Source organism: Chrysochloris asiatica, unplaced genomic scaffold (genome assembly GCF_000296735.1).
Source record: "Chrysochloris asiatica unplaced genomic scaffold, ChrAsi1.0 scaffold00023, whole genome shotgun sequence".
Classification (NCBI taxonomy): domain Eukaryota; kingdom Metazoa; phylum Chordata; class Mammalia; order Afrosoricida; family Chrysochloridae; genus Chrysochloris; species Chrysochloris asiatica.
Window position 1 is genome coordinate 8,598,532 of NW_006408541.1, and position 13,522 is coordinate 8,612,053.

At 44.6% G+C, this 13,522-nt stretch overlaps 1 protein-coding gene across 1 annotated transcript; it reads right to left on the reverse strand.

Annotated features, from left to right (window-relative positions):
• Positions 1–423: 423 nt before the first annotated feature.
• TSHZ2 (teashirt zinc finger homeobox 2) lies at positions 424–5,248 on the reverse strand. The gene is given in 3 exon segments (XM_006839323.1): positions 424–3,496; positions 3,498–3,544; positions 5,222–5,248. Coding segments are annotated over 3 exon segments (3,144 nt in total). The 3' UTR covers positions 424–426.
• Positions 5,249–13,522: the final 8,274 nt, after the last annotated feature.

Sequence of the window (13,522 nt, forward strand, 5' to 3'; positions counted from 1 at the left end):
CACTTTTTAAGCCATTAACGTTGCTGTGGGAAGGTGGGCTGGTGAAGTGGAATGGGGAGAGAAGTTACTATCTAGTCATTAAAATGAGGTGAAACCTTGGTTGAGTGGACCTTGGAGGTTGGGCCTGGGACAATTAGGGGAATATGTATCTTGAAGGCCTAGAAGAAGCAGTAACCTATGAACTTGGTCTGTCTAAGCCCATTGGATTCTACTCCCCCAACTGTAAACTGGAGAAGTGGAGGGGATCGCTAAGGACTTGCTTCTCATGTTCTGGTCTGTCATAAAAATAAGTCCTATTCCAGCAAATTACTGTCCTGTTTGGTAGTGGGAGACGTCAGGTGCCTGTAAGCAGACACGTCTCCCTTGGAGAAGCGCCTCACAAGGCCACTGTCCCAGTCACCTGGGAGCAAACCCATACCTGCAGGGCTATTCTTCATCCACGTCTGTTACAAACTGGGAATGGTGTTCGGGTGACTTGCTGTGAGTTTTGCTTAGGTGGAGTTTGACTGCGTGTTTGCTCACAAATGTCCGACAACACAACTTACACTTGAATTTAGAGTCTGTATCCTCTTCGCCAGCAATTGTTTCCGGAGACCTTTGAGCCGATGACACCCGGGAGACGTCTTGCTCGACTTTGCTTTGCTGTTCCACGGCCATGCGGTTCATGTCCTTCATTTGGAAACCTAGGTGAGATTCTAAGTGGCTGATGTAGGTAGGAGGGGTTCTAAACTGGGAGGCACAGTCACTACAATAAAAGATGGGGTGTCCTTTGTCCATGTTTTTCAGAAATTTTGTCCCACCTGTTTTCCTAAGTTGGTATTTGACATTGGCCAGCCAGTGGCTAATGGTGGTCATGGAGAGTCCAGTAAACTTTGAGATTTGCATACGTTCTTGGGGGCCCAAGTCAGACAACAGGTACTTGCCTTCTGACGTCTGGAAGAGGCTCGAGGCAAACTGAGCTTGCAAGATGAGGAGATGCTGAGGGTTCCAGTTGGACTGCCTGCCTTTTCTTTTATGCAAAGTTGAGACTTCGCTGGACACATCCTCAAAGCGCCTGACATCCATTTCCAACTTCATTGGAGGGACCCTGGAGGAGACGGGGGGCTTTGGGGTGGTTGCTTTTGGGAGGACTTTGACCATGTCGGCGATGTCAGACAGAGCGTGCTTCTGAGGTGGAGATGTGCAGGATTGTGCTTGCGAGGACTCTGCTTTCTTAGTTTTGGACTTGGTGAGGTCAATGGGCTGGTCATTGTTCTCAAACAGGTAGCGCCTGGACATACTGGCTGGCCTGGAGGAGGCAGGACTCAATGCCGGCTTGTCCATGGCATTGAGATTTGACTTGTGAAACATGGAAATTGTGCTTGAGCTGGGGCTGGAACAGGAAGGAGAGCGCAGAGGCTCTGTGGCTTTGCCCAGGTGGTTGTTCAAGACGGACTGCAGGGCACTGAGTGGGTTGATGCAGGGCAGGGCCGAAGTGTGGTTGGTGAGGGCGCAGCCATTGCTAAGAGATGTGGACTCCAAGAGCTGCAGTTTCTCCTTCTCACCGCCCTCTTTCATCAGCTTGTCCTCCTCCTTTTGGGGACACGGTTCAGTCTTTTTGGACTCTGAAGGGGGCTCACTCTTGGTGAAAGTTTCCGCTTCACAGTGGCTAATAGACGATGCTTCTTCGTGGGGACTTTCCTTCCCACAGTCCTTCAAGACTTCGTCTTTGTCTCCCAGCTCCTTCTTCACTTGAGCACATGGAGCCAGGTTTGTGGGCACAGAGACAAGTGGCATGACCTTCCACTTTGGTGCAATTGGCCTTAACTTGTTGGTGAGATTAGGTCGAATCTGCAGGACTTGGGAGCCCATCGGCAAAGAGGGCTTGGTGGTTTCTGACAGCTGGTAGGCGGCGTGGATGCTTGGGTACGCACTCCAGCTCGGAGCTCCATTTTGAGCTTTGTTGATGGCTGTGGTGACGGTATTTTCCAATGACTTCAAAATGTCCCCTCCACCTTTTGAGCCATCTTCTAAATCTTCCTCCCTTAGATATTGATACTTTATTGTAGGGTCTAAGGGTTTTTGCAGAGAATCTTCGTATTCCTCGCTTTTCACAACATTCTTATCCTTGTTTGCCTCCTCGGACTTTTCTTTTTTACTCTCCTTCTTCACCTCCGTTGTGGAGGTGGTGCAGTCTAGAACAGAGTTACTTGACGGCTTGGGAGCCCCAGAATCACTGTTTGGAGGATCACATAAGGATTGCATCTTCTCTACCGCCAGCGGGTCTAATACCAGCTGCTTCCCTTTCTTGGAGGCCGAGCTGGTGACTTTCAGAAAGTGGCCAGTGACCATCATATGGGTGGTGAGTTGCTGCAGGGTGTCATGGGAACTCCCACACTCCATACACTTTAGGATCTGAGACTTACAGGCCTCAAACTGCCAGGTGTAGCTGGCACCATTTTGGTAGCCGTAACGATTGTTGGAAGAGAGCTGCAAGTTGGTGTTTTTCTGAGCAGAAAACGAATCAGCAAAGGACCCTGTGGTTGAATCAGGGGAGCATGGTCGATTGACATCAAAAACACGTTTCTTGGCCGGGGTGACCATTTTTGACGAAATGGTTGGTACGGGCTCCTTCAAAGGCACTTTTTGGTAATGTTTTGTTTTGATCATGTGGACACTCAAGTCTTGGAGGGAATCAAAGGAGTCGCCACAAAACATACATTTCAGAACCTTTTGTGCATCCTCCTTGTCCATGTCCTGGAATGCCCTTTTCCGGGGTTTTGAGTAACTTGTGGGTCTCAGCTTGTCCTTTTTGCGGTTGTCATCTTGATAGTGACCGGTTTCATTCATGTGCACGGTCAATTCAACTAACGTGTCATACGCAGCACTGCATTGCCGGCACCGGAATCTGCTGGCCCCTGTGAAAACAGTTCCACACATCTTACTATTCTGCCGGTACAACTGGACCGAGCTGAACAGGCTGGGCTTAGAGACAGATCGGGAAGGCAAATTCTGCTGCAAGCTTTTGGACAGAGCATCTTGGTGCCAATCAAAATCACTCTTGTTGCTGCCATTTCGGGTGTCACAATTCCGCCTCTCGCTACTGGACAGCTTGAAGCCAAGGCCCAAGCCTGACCAATAGGAGTCGGACAAGATGTTGGCATAGACAGCGGTCATTTTATCCATGCAGTTGTGCGTTTCCTTCGGAAGTTTGGGATGAACATTTGCTTTCTTGTCGGAGGCATCTCGGCCACAGATGCTCTTGATGTCCGACACCTGGTCGCTGGCATCGCTGAGCAGGGATTCATTCTCGGCATCCTGGTTGGACAAATGGCTTCTGGGAGAATTCTGGTAGCTGAAGCAGCCTTTCTGCTCTGGGCCAGTTTCTAGCTCCTCGTCTGTCCCTGTGTCATTGCTTCCCTGAAGTTGAGCCACTGAACTATTGTCTTCCTCCTCCTCCTCTTCCTCTTTGATTTCCTCCTCTTCCTTCAGCTGTTCCTCTTGGGCATAGCCTGCAAGAAAAGAAGAGATGCAATAACAGTAGCAGGTCACATAATCCATGGCACTAAGTGCTTCCCATACCCAACTGCATACCAATTTAATCTATACCTTTTATGAACGCTGAGCATTAGAAAGAGGAAAAAGCCAAATGATATTTTTATGCTTTTTACTGCCTTTCTTTCTTTCTTTCTTCTTTTTTTTTTTTTTTTTCTCACTCTTTTAAATTGGCAGGACTCATAATTCTTTATAAATGCCCAGAATCCCAAGATAATAATCTTCATGTTTAAGGAATATCTCTCTAATCTTCCTGTAATGGGACCGACATTACATTCATGTGTCTGATTTCCAGGAAAGCTGGATTGAAATTTAAATTCCCATTAAAATCACATCTCTGTGGGGATGGAGGTTGGTTAATAAGGAAACCAAGACTTGACCCTTGGCATCTCGATGGTGAGATTTTCTAAGACACTTGGATATATTGGCATATAATCATCTAATAAATCAGTCCTGAGTACTCAAAAGTAATTTGGATGCACGACCAGTATATTTTTGATAGCCACCGTCTTTTTGTTATAACATTTTTATTTGTAGAGAGTTGCACGGTGGGAAGAGAGATTATGGAGGATGTGAATAGAATCTTTCATTGAGAGCTGAAAAATTATGTAAGCTCAGCAAATACAATGATTTAAAAATAATAGCAAATGGTGTTAGAATGGGATATTTGGGGACTATCCTATTATTCTCAAACGGGTTTATGAAGACCTCTCTAGACAAGGCTGGCAATGGCCTCTCGATCTTGGGCCTGTAATTTCAAATGCACTGTGATTTGTAGGTTCCCGTCATGAGATGCCAATTATACGTTTGATTTGTAGATGCAAAATGCTGTTGGGGAATGCATGCTTGCCCTTCTCTGAAAGGATTTAGGAGCTATAATTGCATAGGGAAAATGAAGGCATGAGAGAGCAGTGCAAAGGGAATTAATGGGCAAATATCCATCAACGGCAATAGGAGACGTGACTTCTTACACCCATGGGTTTGTTTTCTTTACCTGGCCTTTCAGGACGATGTGGCTAAAAGGCAACTAAAGATGAGAGAAGCAAAGGAGAGTCTGCCTTACTTTTGCATCTCAATGCAATCTTTTCCTTATCAGTTTCTGTCTCAGCATAGAGTACCATGGAGGCTCATGCCCATTCATCAAGGGTGAAGTTTGGAAAAGGAATGCTGAATCCTGAGAGGCAGGCAGAAGACATTAGAAGAGCTGGCGCTTGGTTAGGAGATACAGCTTGGTTAGGATACTCTACAGGCGTATGGCAAAGATGACGATGAAGGACATTTATTGAGCAATTATTATGCCATGGAGTCCCGGGGTGGTGCAAATGGGCAATGCACTCATCTGCTAACCAATAGATTGGCAGTTCAAGCCCACCCAGAGTTTCCTTGAAAGAAAGGACTGGTGACCTGCTTCTGAAATATCAGCCCTTGGAAGAGCTATGGAGCACAGTTCTGCTAGGACACACATGAAGTCACCTGGAGTCAGGTAAGTTAGGACTGACTCACTGGCAACTGGTTTACTATGTACTGGCAACGATGTCATCACTGTAAAAACAGTCTTTTATTTCACTCTAATATTCATACAAAGTAGGTGCTATTTTTTCCATCTCACAGATGGAGAAACTAAGGCTTCCAAGTTAAGACACATGCCCAAGGTCACACACAGGGATTTCAAGGTTGTGATACGAACCCAGATCTGTTTGATGACAGAATCCATGGTCTTAACTAGTAGACACCAATCTTTATTTCCAGCCTAATGAATAAGAACACTCTGCAGAGATCCAAAGGCTAAAAGTTAGGTGGTGGAATTTCATTGAAAATGCCACTCAATAGATAACTATCTTGGAGGGAAGAATCGTGTGAAACGCGAAGACATATATCCAAGATTTTAAGGGCACAGTTCAAGCCAAACAAGGTGAAAATGTGAAAATGTGGTCTCATCACTAGTTTTGTGGTTGTGTGGGTTATGAGTTGCTGGTATTGTTTTTGTTTTTCTGTCTTCACATCAGTTGACAACTGATGTTTCATTAAACTAGTACACTGTTTGTCTCTAGTCTCATGAACTGATTCCAAGAAACAAAAACTGCTCAACCTAGCCAAGCAACCATCATTTGTTGTTGTCAAGTGACATTGCGTAGATGGTCACTCCTTAGGAGACAAGCCAAGATTGAAAGAACTGAATGACTACATTGGACATCTCACTTTCCAATCCCCATCATACTTCCTCTTTCTTGGACTAATTTGTATGGTTGCAAAAATTGTCACACCGTATGCTCAAAGAGAAAGTCTATGTTATAAAATTAAGGAATGTGTTCTGACAGAGCCAAGCAAAAGGCTCCAAAGGATCAGGTAAAATGTATCAATCAATCAAACAGGGTCACTTTTGAGAAAGAAATGGGTGCTGTTAGCCCTGATGTGGCACTGAAGGAAAAGCATTTGACTGCTAACTGCAGAGTTGGCAGATCAAACTCACCAGCCACTCCTGGGAAGCTCTATATAAGGTTGCTAAGAGTCAGAACTGACTCGATGGCACTAAATGACAATGACAACATATATACGGGGACAACAGACAGTACCCAGCTTTTTCTAGGCTCATGAAGACATGTAGTTACTTTAACTATGGATAATAGGGGCCTCAGAGAGTATGGATGGATAAGTACATACACACACCCAGACTGAAGAAATTCACAAGGAGAAAAAAGAATGCATTCTATAACCATAGTTCGTTAAGGATGTTGTTTCAGCCAGGTCTGTTTGATGATAGACGCTATGGTCTTAATGATCAATATCATCATGGTGGCTAAGCGCGGTCAGCTAAGTGCGGTCAGCTAGCCTTAGGAGACAAGCCGAGTTTAAAGAACTGAATGGCTTTGTATTTTTAACTCATTTTAGTATTTTAAGTGCCTAGGAGAGTGTCTCCTGGTGTGGTGCCATAGGGTAAGCACTGGACTGCGACCACAAGGTCAGCAGTTCAAACCCACCAGCTCCTCCTTGGAAAGCCTCTATAGCAGGGGTGGGGAACATCTGGCCCACGGGTCATATTATTGTTGTTAAGTGCCGTTGGGTTGTTTACAACCCATAGTGACCCTGTACAGGGTGAGCTTGAACCACAAACCTGTTGTTCACACTAACTTTGCAGTCCAGTACATTAACCCATAGCACCACACCAGGACTCCAATGTCCATGAAATGATTTGATCTGGCTCTGCCAAGACACCTGCAGTTCCAGCCATCACATTGTTTTATTGTTAAGTGTTATAGAGTCAATTCAGACTCATAGTGATGTTGTAGAGGGTATTGTTGTTGTTGGTAAGTTCCATTTAGTGGGTTCCAACATATAACAACCCTGTATAACGTTTCCGAGGAGCAGCTGGTGGGTTTGAAGTGCCGACGATGTGGTTCACAGTCCAATGCTGATCCTACAGCACTACACCAAGAGTCTTATGGGGTGTTGTTGTTGTTAAGTGCCGTTGAGTTGGTTCAGACTCAGCGACCCTGTACGGGGTTTCTGAGGAGCTGCTGGTGAGCTTGAACCACCGACAATTCAGTTCAAACCCATCTTGCAGTCCATTGCATGAACCCGCAATGTCACACCAGGGGTATTAGGGGTGAGTGAACTAAATGTTTGACCAAATATAGCAGGCTAATTTTTCAGTTGATAATTTTGTATGGCCCAGGAAAGTTATTAAAAACTTTGGCAGAAGAAAGGTTCCCACCCCTGCTATACAGGGTCACTCCGAGTCAGAACCAACTTGTGGGCACTTAACAACAACTAGTATAGTGTCTCGTACTTGGAAGGAGAGTAGAAATTGCTTTATGTTGTTTTGTGTGCACATTGATGAGCTACACATGATGTTGTGTGGGTGTGGTGAGGAAACTCACATCCACACAGTCGTTTTCACACAAGGAGAAAAGAAGTCTTTCTTTTCCTACCAACATTTGGAAGCCGAGCTTTCCAGACCAGCTCAACCTCAAAATCCACTTTGTCCTTAGAAATGGATTCCTCAGAAAGAAGTCAGAGACAGCCAATGCCTCCCCCAGAATACAGATAAAATTTTCTGCTTAATTAGACATTGACATGTTTACTATAACCTTTACAGAAGAGTAACGCATGCTGAGAGACCCCTTTTGTCTGTTTCTCTCCACAGAACAGACCAAATCTCATGCACACGATCAGGTAGCGCTTTGAAAAGCCTCATTAAAAAAAAAAAAAATTGGCAAGGCAATCGTCATAGGGGGTGTATTTTTACCATGGCAGAGGGGTCCAAGGAGTTTTTAAGAATGCATTGTGATATTATACGTTAAAAATCATTCGCCTGACTTCAGTAATTCAGTTTGCCACTGGCAGTCGAGGTGAGAGAGGGAGAGCAGCCCGCAGTATTTGTCTCTCTCGCTGTCAATGATTTGTTTAATAGGATTGCCTCCAATGCAAATCTTGGTACCAGTGAGTGAATAGCAAGTTTATTCTGACAAATAGTTAACAAAGAAAACATTCACAATTATGCTAAGGCATAATAAAGAAATATTCTCTTAAGGATTGCCTTGTTGATTTTAGGTTGAAGACCAAACTTCCTAGTGATAAACATCTCTGTCCCTCCAATCTAAATGTCTAGTCTCATCCCATACCAATGTCTGATTCTGGCCACATGATACTCCCTTGTTCCCAGCACAGCCAATTCATCCGCAAAGCCTGTCATCTTTGTCTACATGACAGATCGGAGACACTATTTCTCTTCCACATGGAAGGGCAACTAAATGGGCTTCCTGTTTTCACTCCCTCACGTCAGAAAACTGCTAGAATATTCTTTGTAAGAGATATGAGGGCATGGCATGCCTCCATTTTAACTCTTCTAAGTGCCTTTTTCTGCTGCATTTGGAACAACATTCAAACCCTTACATGATCTATAAAGAGCCCTGGTGGTAAAAAACTTAGACAGTCGGCTGCTAACGGAAAGATTGGCAGTTCAAACCTACCCAGAGCGTCCACAGGAGAAAGAGCTAGTCATCTAATTCCATAGAGAGTGCAGCCTAAGAACGCTATGAGACAGTTGTGTTCTTTCATATGGGGCTAATTTGACTCAAAATTGACTCAATACCACACAACAACAACACAACAACAACAAAGCATGTTCTACAGGAGTCCTTGGGTAGGACAAATGGTAAAGTGCTAGACTACTAAATCAAGAGTTGCAGGAGCAAACCCACCCAGAAGGACCTTGGAAGGAAGATCTGGGGATCTGCTTCTAAAAGGTGACAGCCATGAAAACGCTATGGAGTACAGTTCTACTCTGGCACTGACTCTGTGACAATTGGTTTGGTGTTTTTATTTGTTTAGTTTGGATTTTTTTAGCCTGGTCTGTAAGAGGTTGACCCCAATGAGATGGATTGGCAGCAGCAATGGGCTCAAACTTAACAACACTCGTGAGGGTAGGGCAGTGTTTCATTCTGTTATGCATAAAGTCACTATGCATCGTCACAGACTTGATGGCACGGAACAACAAGAGTCTGTAGGAGTTGGCCTCAGTTTACCTCCTCTGCTGCACCACACAGCTTTCTCCCTCCAATCCCATGCTCAGCCCTCTTGTTCCCCTTGAGACTGCTAGTCTTTCTCTTGTTTGTGGTTCTCTGCAGTTGCTGGCTTCACGACTTGGAAAGCTCTTCCTCTGATGCCCATATTCCTCAGGACGCCAGATCCTTCTCGAAGCTCCTGGTGCTCTCTGCATAGCTATTCATCACGTCACCTTACTCACTGGAATCTCTTCGACTACTTTCCATAATCTCAAATAGTCTGTTTCTTGTTTGATGATCTCCCCCATTAAATGTCCCCATGAAGGCACATCCTGGCCCAAATGAATGCCCTCAGATTATTTGAATGAATGAATGCATGGAGAGTCCGACAATGAAAGGGAATTGATCCTGTTGCAAATTCTAGCTCCACTTCTCAGTAGGGTAATGGGCACCCGTGGTGGGTAAAGAGCCCTGGATGAATCCGGTGTGAATTACAACTCTCCAGATGGAGGAGGCGCAATAATAAAATGAGAAACCAGTGGCTCTCACGTTCACCCTGACTCGTGCAGACTCCATCACTTTCAGAGTAGAACTGTGCTCCACAGGGTTCTCAGCGGCTGATTTTGCAGGCATCCATCTCCAGATCTTTCTTCTGAGGTACTTCTGGGTAGATCTTTGCCTTCTGGTTTAGCAGCTGAGCATGTTAACCATTCCCACCACCCAGGGACTTTATTATATGTAATTCTTCTAACCATCTTAGGAAGTTGGCACTACTTTTATTTCCAGTTTATGATGAGCAACCATTTTTTTTTTCAGAGCAGCTGTATTTCTGGAAATCACTGAGCTGTGAGTTTAAATTTTTAAGTATGAAGACTGCAAATAAGCTTACAGATGGCAGAGCACCCGAAGATTTGCTCTTAAAATGAATGGACTTATGTTTTAAATAAATTCATGCAAGGGAACGTCAAAAGAATGGACTAATTTTGTCATGAACGAAGTCCATTAGCTCTTCCATGATACATGTTGCTTAACCGCTGGGTAGAGACAGCTCCTCGGTTTTTGATAAAAATAAAAAATGTCACTGAAGAAATATATGATAAATGCTGTAAACTTTTTACCCTAACAGAATACATTTATGATCTGGGTAAAATTTGAAATACATCCTGAAGTTTTAGAAGATTTCCTGTAAGTTAAAAGTTTAAAAATGTATATATATGTGTGTGTGTGTGTGCGTGTATACAGGAGACCTGGCATGGTGCTGTGAGTTAGTGTGCTGGACTGCAAAGTCAGTTTGAACTATAAGGCCGGCAATTCAAACTCACCAGCCACTCCTCGGAAACCCTATACAGGGTCGCTATGGATTGGAACTGATTTGACGTCATTTAACCCCCCCTCCCCCACACATATATACATGGTTGGTTATGTGCTTCGGGGTCGGTTCCGACTCATAGCAACCCTATATAAGGTTTCTGAGGTTGTAAGTCTTTGCGGGAGCCAAAAGCCTCATCTTTCTCCTGTGGTACAGCTGACCTTGAGGTTAGCAGCCCAACTCATAACCACTATGTTACCAGAGTTCCATATATATACATTTATTTTTAATTACCATCTCAACTGTCAAAATGATTTAAACAAAATTGTGAAAAATAGTTCACAGGTGGCAGGATGGGAGCTATCAGATTTTTGCATACATTTTTATAGTTGTCTCAAAGAGCCACAAGAGCATGCTTACAATAAATCCACAGACAGTCTGCAAAATGGTGGTGATGGTGGAGCCATTATATCCCAAGGACAATTTAAAATTCAAGAAGGCTGATTTTCAAAACTCAAACCAGAATTCAACCAGCACCTCATTTAAAAACATTCTTGATGGTGACTGATCGTCTTCCCCACTCCACCCCACTTAACGCGAATTTATAGTCAGATGAAGAACCCACAGCATACAAGGCAGAAGCAGGTGAGGAGATGGAAGGTGTGTCTTGCTAGTACCCAGTAGGCCTCTCTACATGGTCACATGGAGCAGGCTGGGTAAAAAGATGGAGGCTTTTATGTTCAAGGAAACAGAACTGATGGTGGTCATGTCCAGAGTGAGGCGATCTGGCTGCTTTTTACGCCAGGAGAGTTGTACGCTCCAGAGGAGTCCTTGGATGACAACAATGGTGATGCGCTGGAGCACTAACCTAAAAGTTGGTGGTCCAGACCCACCCAGATGTTCCTGATAGGTAAGACTGGGCAACCTGCTCTCCCACAACCTATAGGGCAGTTATACTTTCTCTACACATGAGGTATCCATGAGTCAGAAGTAACTTGATGGTAACCAACAAATATGCCCAAGGCCTGGGAGATCCCTGTCACCATTTACAGAGAAGCGAGATACTATGAGTGCTTGGAATCAGCTTGAGTCCTTCTATCACCTGGAAAAGTTATCTAAGTTGATGTACGTTTTAATCAATCCTCACAGAAAACTAGAATTCATGGTGTCTAGACTTTCATTCCTGCAATACCGCATCTAACTCTCATCAACAGATGTGAGACTTAATACACACAGAAGGAGACAAGAGCGCCGTTCTTTCCAACCAAGTAAGTAGACCACTTAAATGCATGTTGATGGAACAGTTCAAGGATGGGGATGCTTATTCTGTGTCCGGGGTACACTGTGTGGATGCATGAAGGGTGTTCTGGAGACCATCACAACACAACCAGCTCCGATGGTATCTAATACTCTACACGAGTAAACCGTGACACAATAAATGACAGCCTAGGAAACCCTCTTGGGCAGTTCTACTCTGTCATCCAGAGTCACTTTGAGTTGGAATATACTTGAGGGCACCGAACAACAGCACCATATTTCCCAGAAGACTCCAGCAATCTGTATCTTAGCTTCCTTTGGCCATAACGAGTCACCTGACCACCTGAAGCACTTCAGTTCCTCCCCGCCCCCACCCCCAGAGTTCAGAGAAGAGCTCTCCTCCAAGCCTACCACCACCAGCTCCCCCACCAAAAAGACCCCATAAAACAACCAGCTCCTTTTTTCTACTTCCTGCCGACCACTCAGTTAATTGGAACATTTTGAACGCTGGATAGATGTATCTCAGGTAATGTCTATATGAAAAAACAGAAGCATCCATTTATTTAATACCTTTGTGTTACTTAATACCTTCGTTGTTACAGCTCTCTGGACTATAAAACTGGCTTCTAATCACACTTTGTGACTTTTTCCATGACTTGGTTATCAGAAAAATAAAAAAAAGAGACAAAGCTCGTTTAAGTCCCAGGAGATGGATACTCTATAATCCCTCTGTGGGACATCTGTTTATTTACTTGTTGGTAGATGCTGTTGAGTTGGTTCTGACTCATAGCGACCCTGTATTGGGCTTCTGAGAAGCGGCTGGTGAGCTTGAACTGCTGACCTTGCGGTTCAAAACTGACTTTGCAGTCCAGAGCATTAATCCACAGCGCCATACCAGGACTCCGCTTATGCACTTAAGAGATTTTTATTCAACGGTGACTACATGCAAGATGTTTCACTACAGTTGCATGTAGACTTCCCTCACAGTGGTGATGAAAGGCCAAATAGAACAGGTGAGTTGTGGAAATTGGTTGGACCCTGGGGGAAGAAAGAGGTCATGAAAAGGTCTCCTATCACTGGAGGGACACAGGTAACATCAAGTAGCAGTTGGCACTCAGCTAGATGGGGAAGGGAGTCAGGAATCAGACGGTGCTGTGGGTAACTAAAAACTTGACGCCATATTGAAAGACTGCAACTGCAAGGTATGGAGATACCATAAGGCCGAGGACTGCAGGAATGCAAATGAAACCAAACATGCCCGGGGACCACATGCTTGCAACCTTTGACTCAGGCGAGCCTGGACTGGTCTGGGCTTAGAAGCCCTAGCACAATCTTTTGGTTTTCTTTCTACGGCTATCTGGCTTTAGACTCCTCATCTGTCCAATCCAAGTAGGATTGGAAGTCCCAAGCCTACTGCCTCCAAAGGTTCTATCAGGAACAAAGGAGAAAATGGAGGAGAAAGTGTATTGTAAATGCTCATTCCTCAAATGCATCCTGGGACCAACAGCCTTGGCATCACCTGGGAGCTTGTTAGAAATGCAGAAGTGAGGCCCCACGTGAGGTCTGCTGGATGAGAATCAGTTAACAAGACCCCCAGGGAATTCACACACCACACTAAAGTTTCAGTACTGATCATCAGGAGGGAGGTAAGAAACAATCGACTTCTCTACACCTACGTTCATTCCTGTAGGTGAGGCCAGCTTTGTAAAAGGAAAGGAAGACTTTCAGGGTTCCTGCCCCCTTTTCCTCTCAAGAGACCAAAGAATGAAGTACCCGTAGATTAGACATTGCTTTGAGTTTATGCTGGGACACACTGGGTAAGAGAAAAATCAAAGTTACACTGTGAGTCATCTCGTTTGAAGGATGAATCAGTTCATGAACAGGAGTCCTTGTGATGTAGTGTTTAAGCACTCACCTG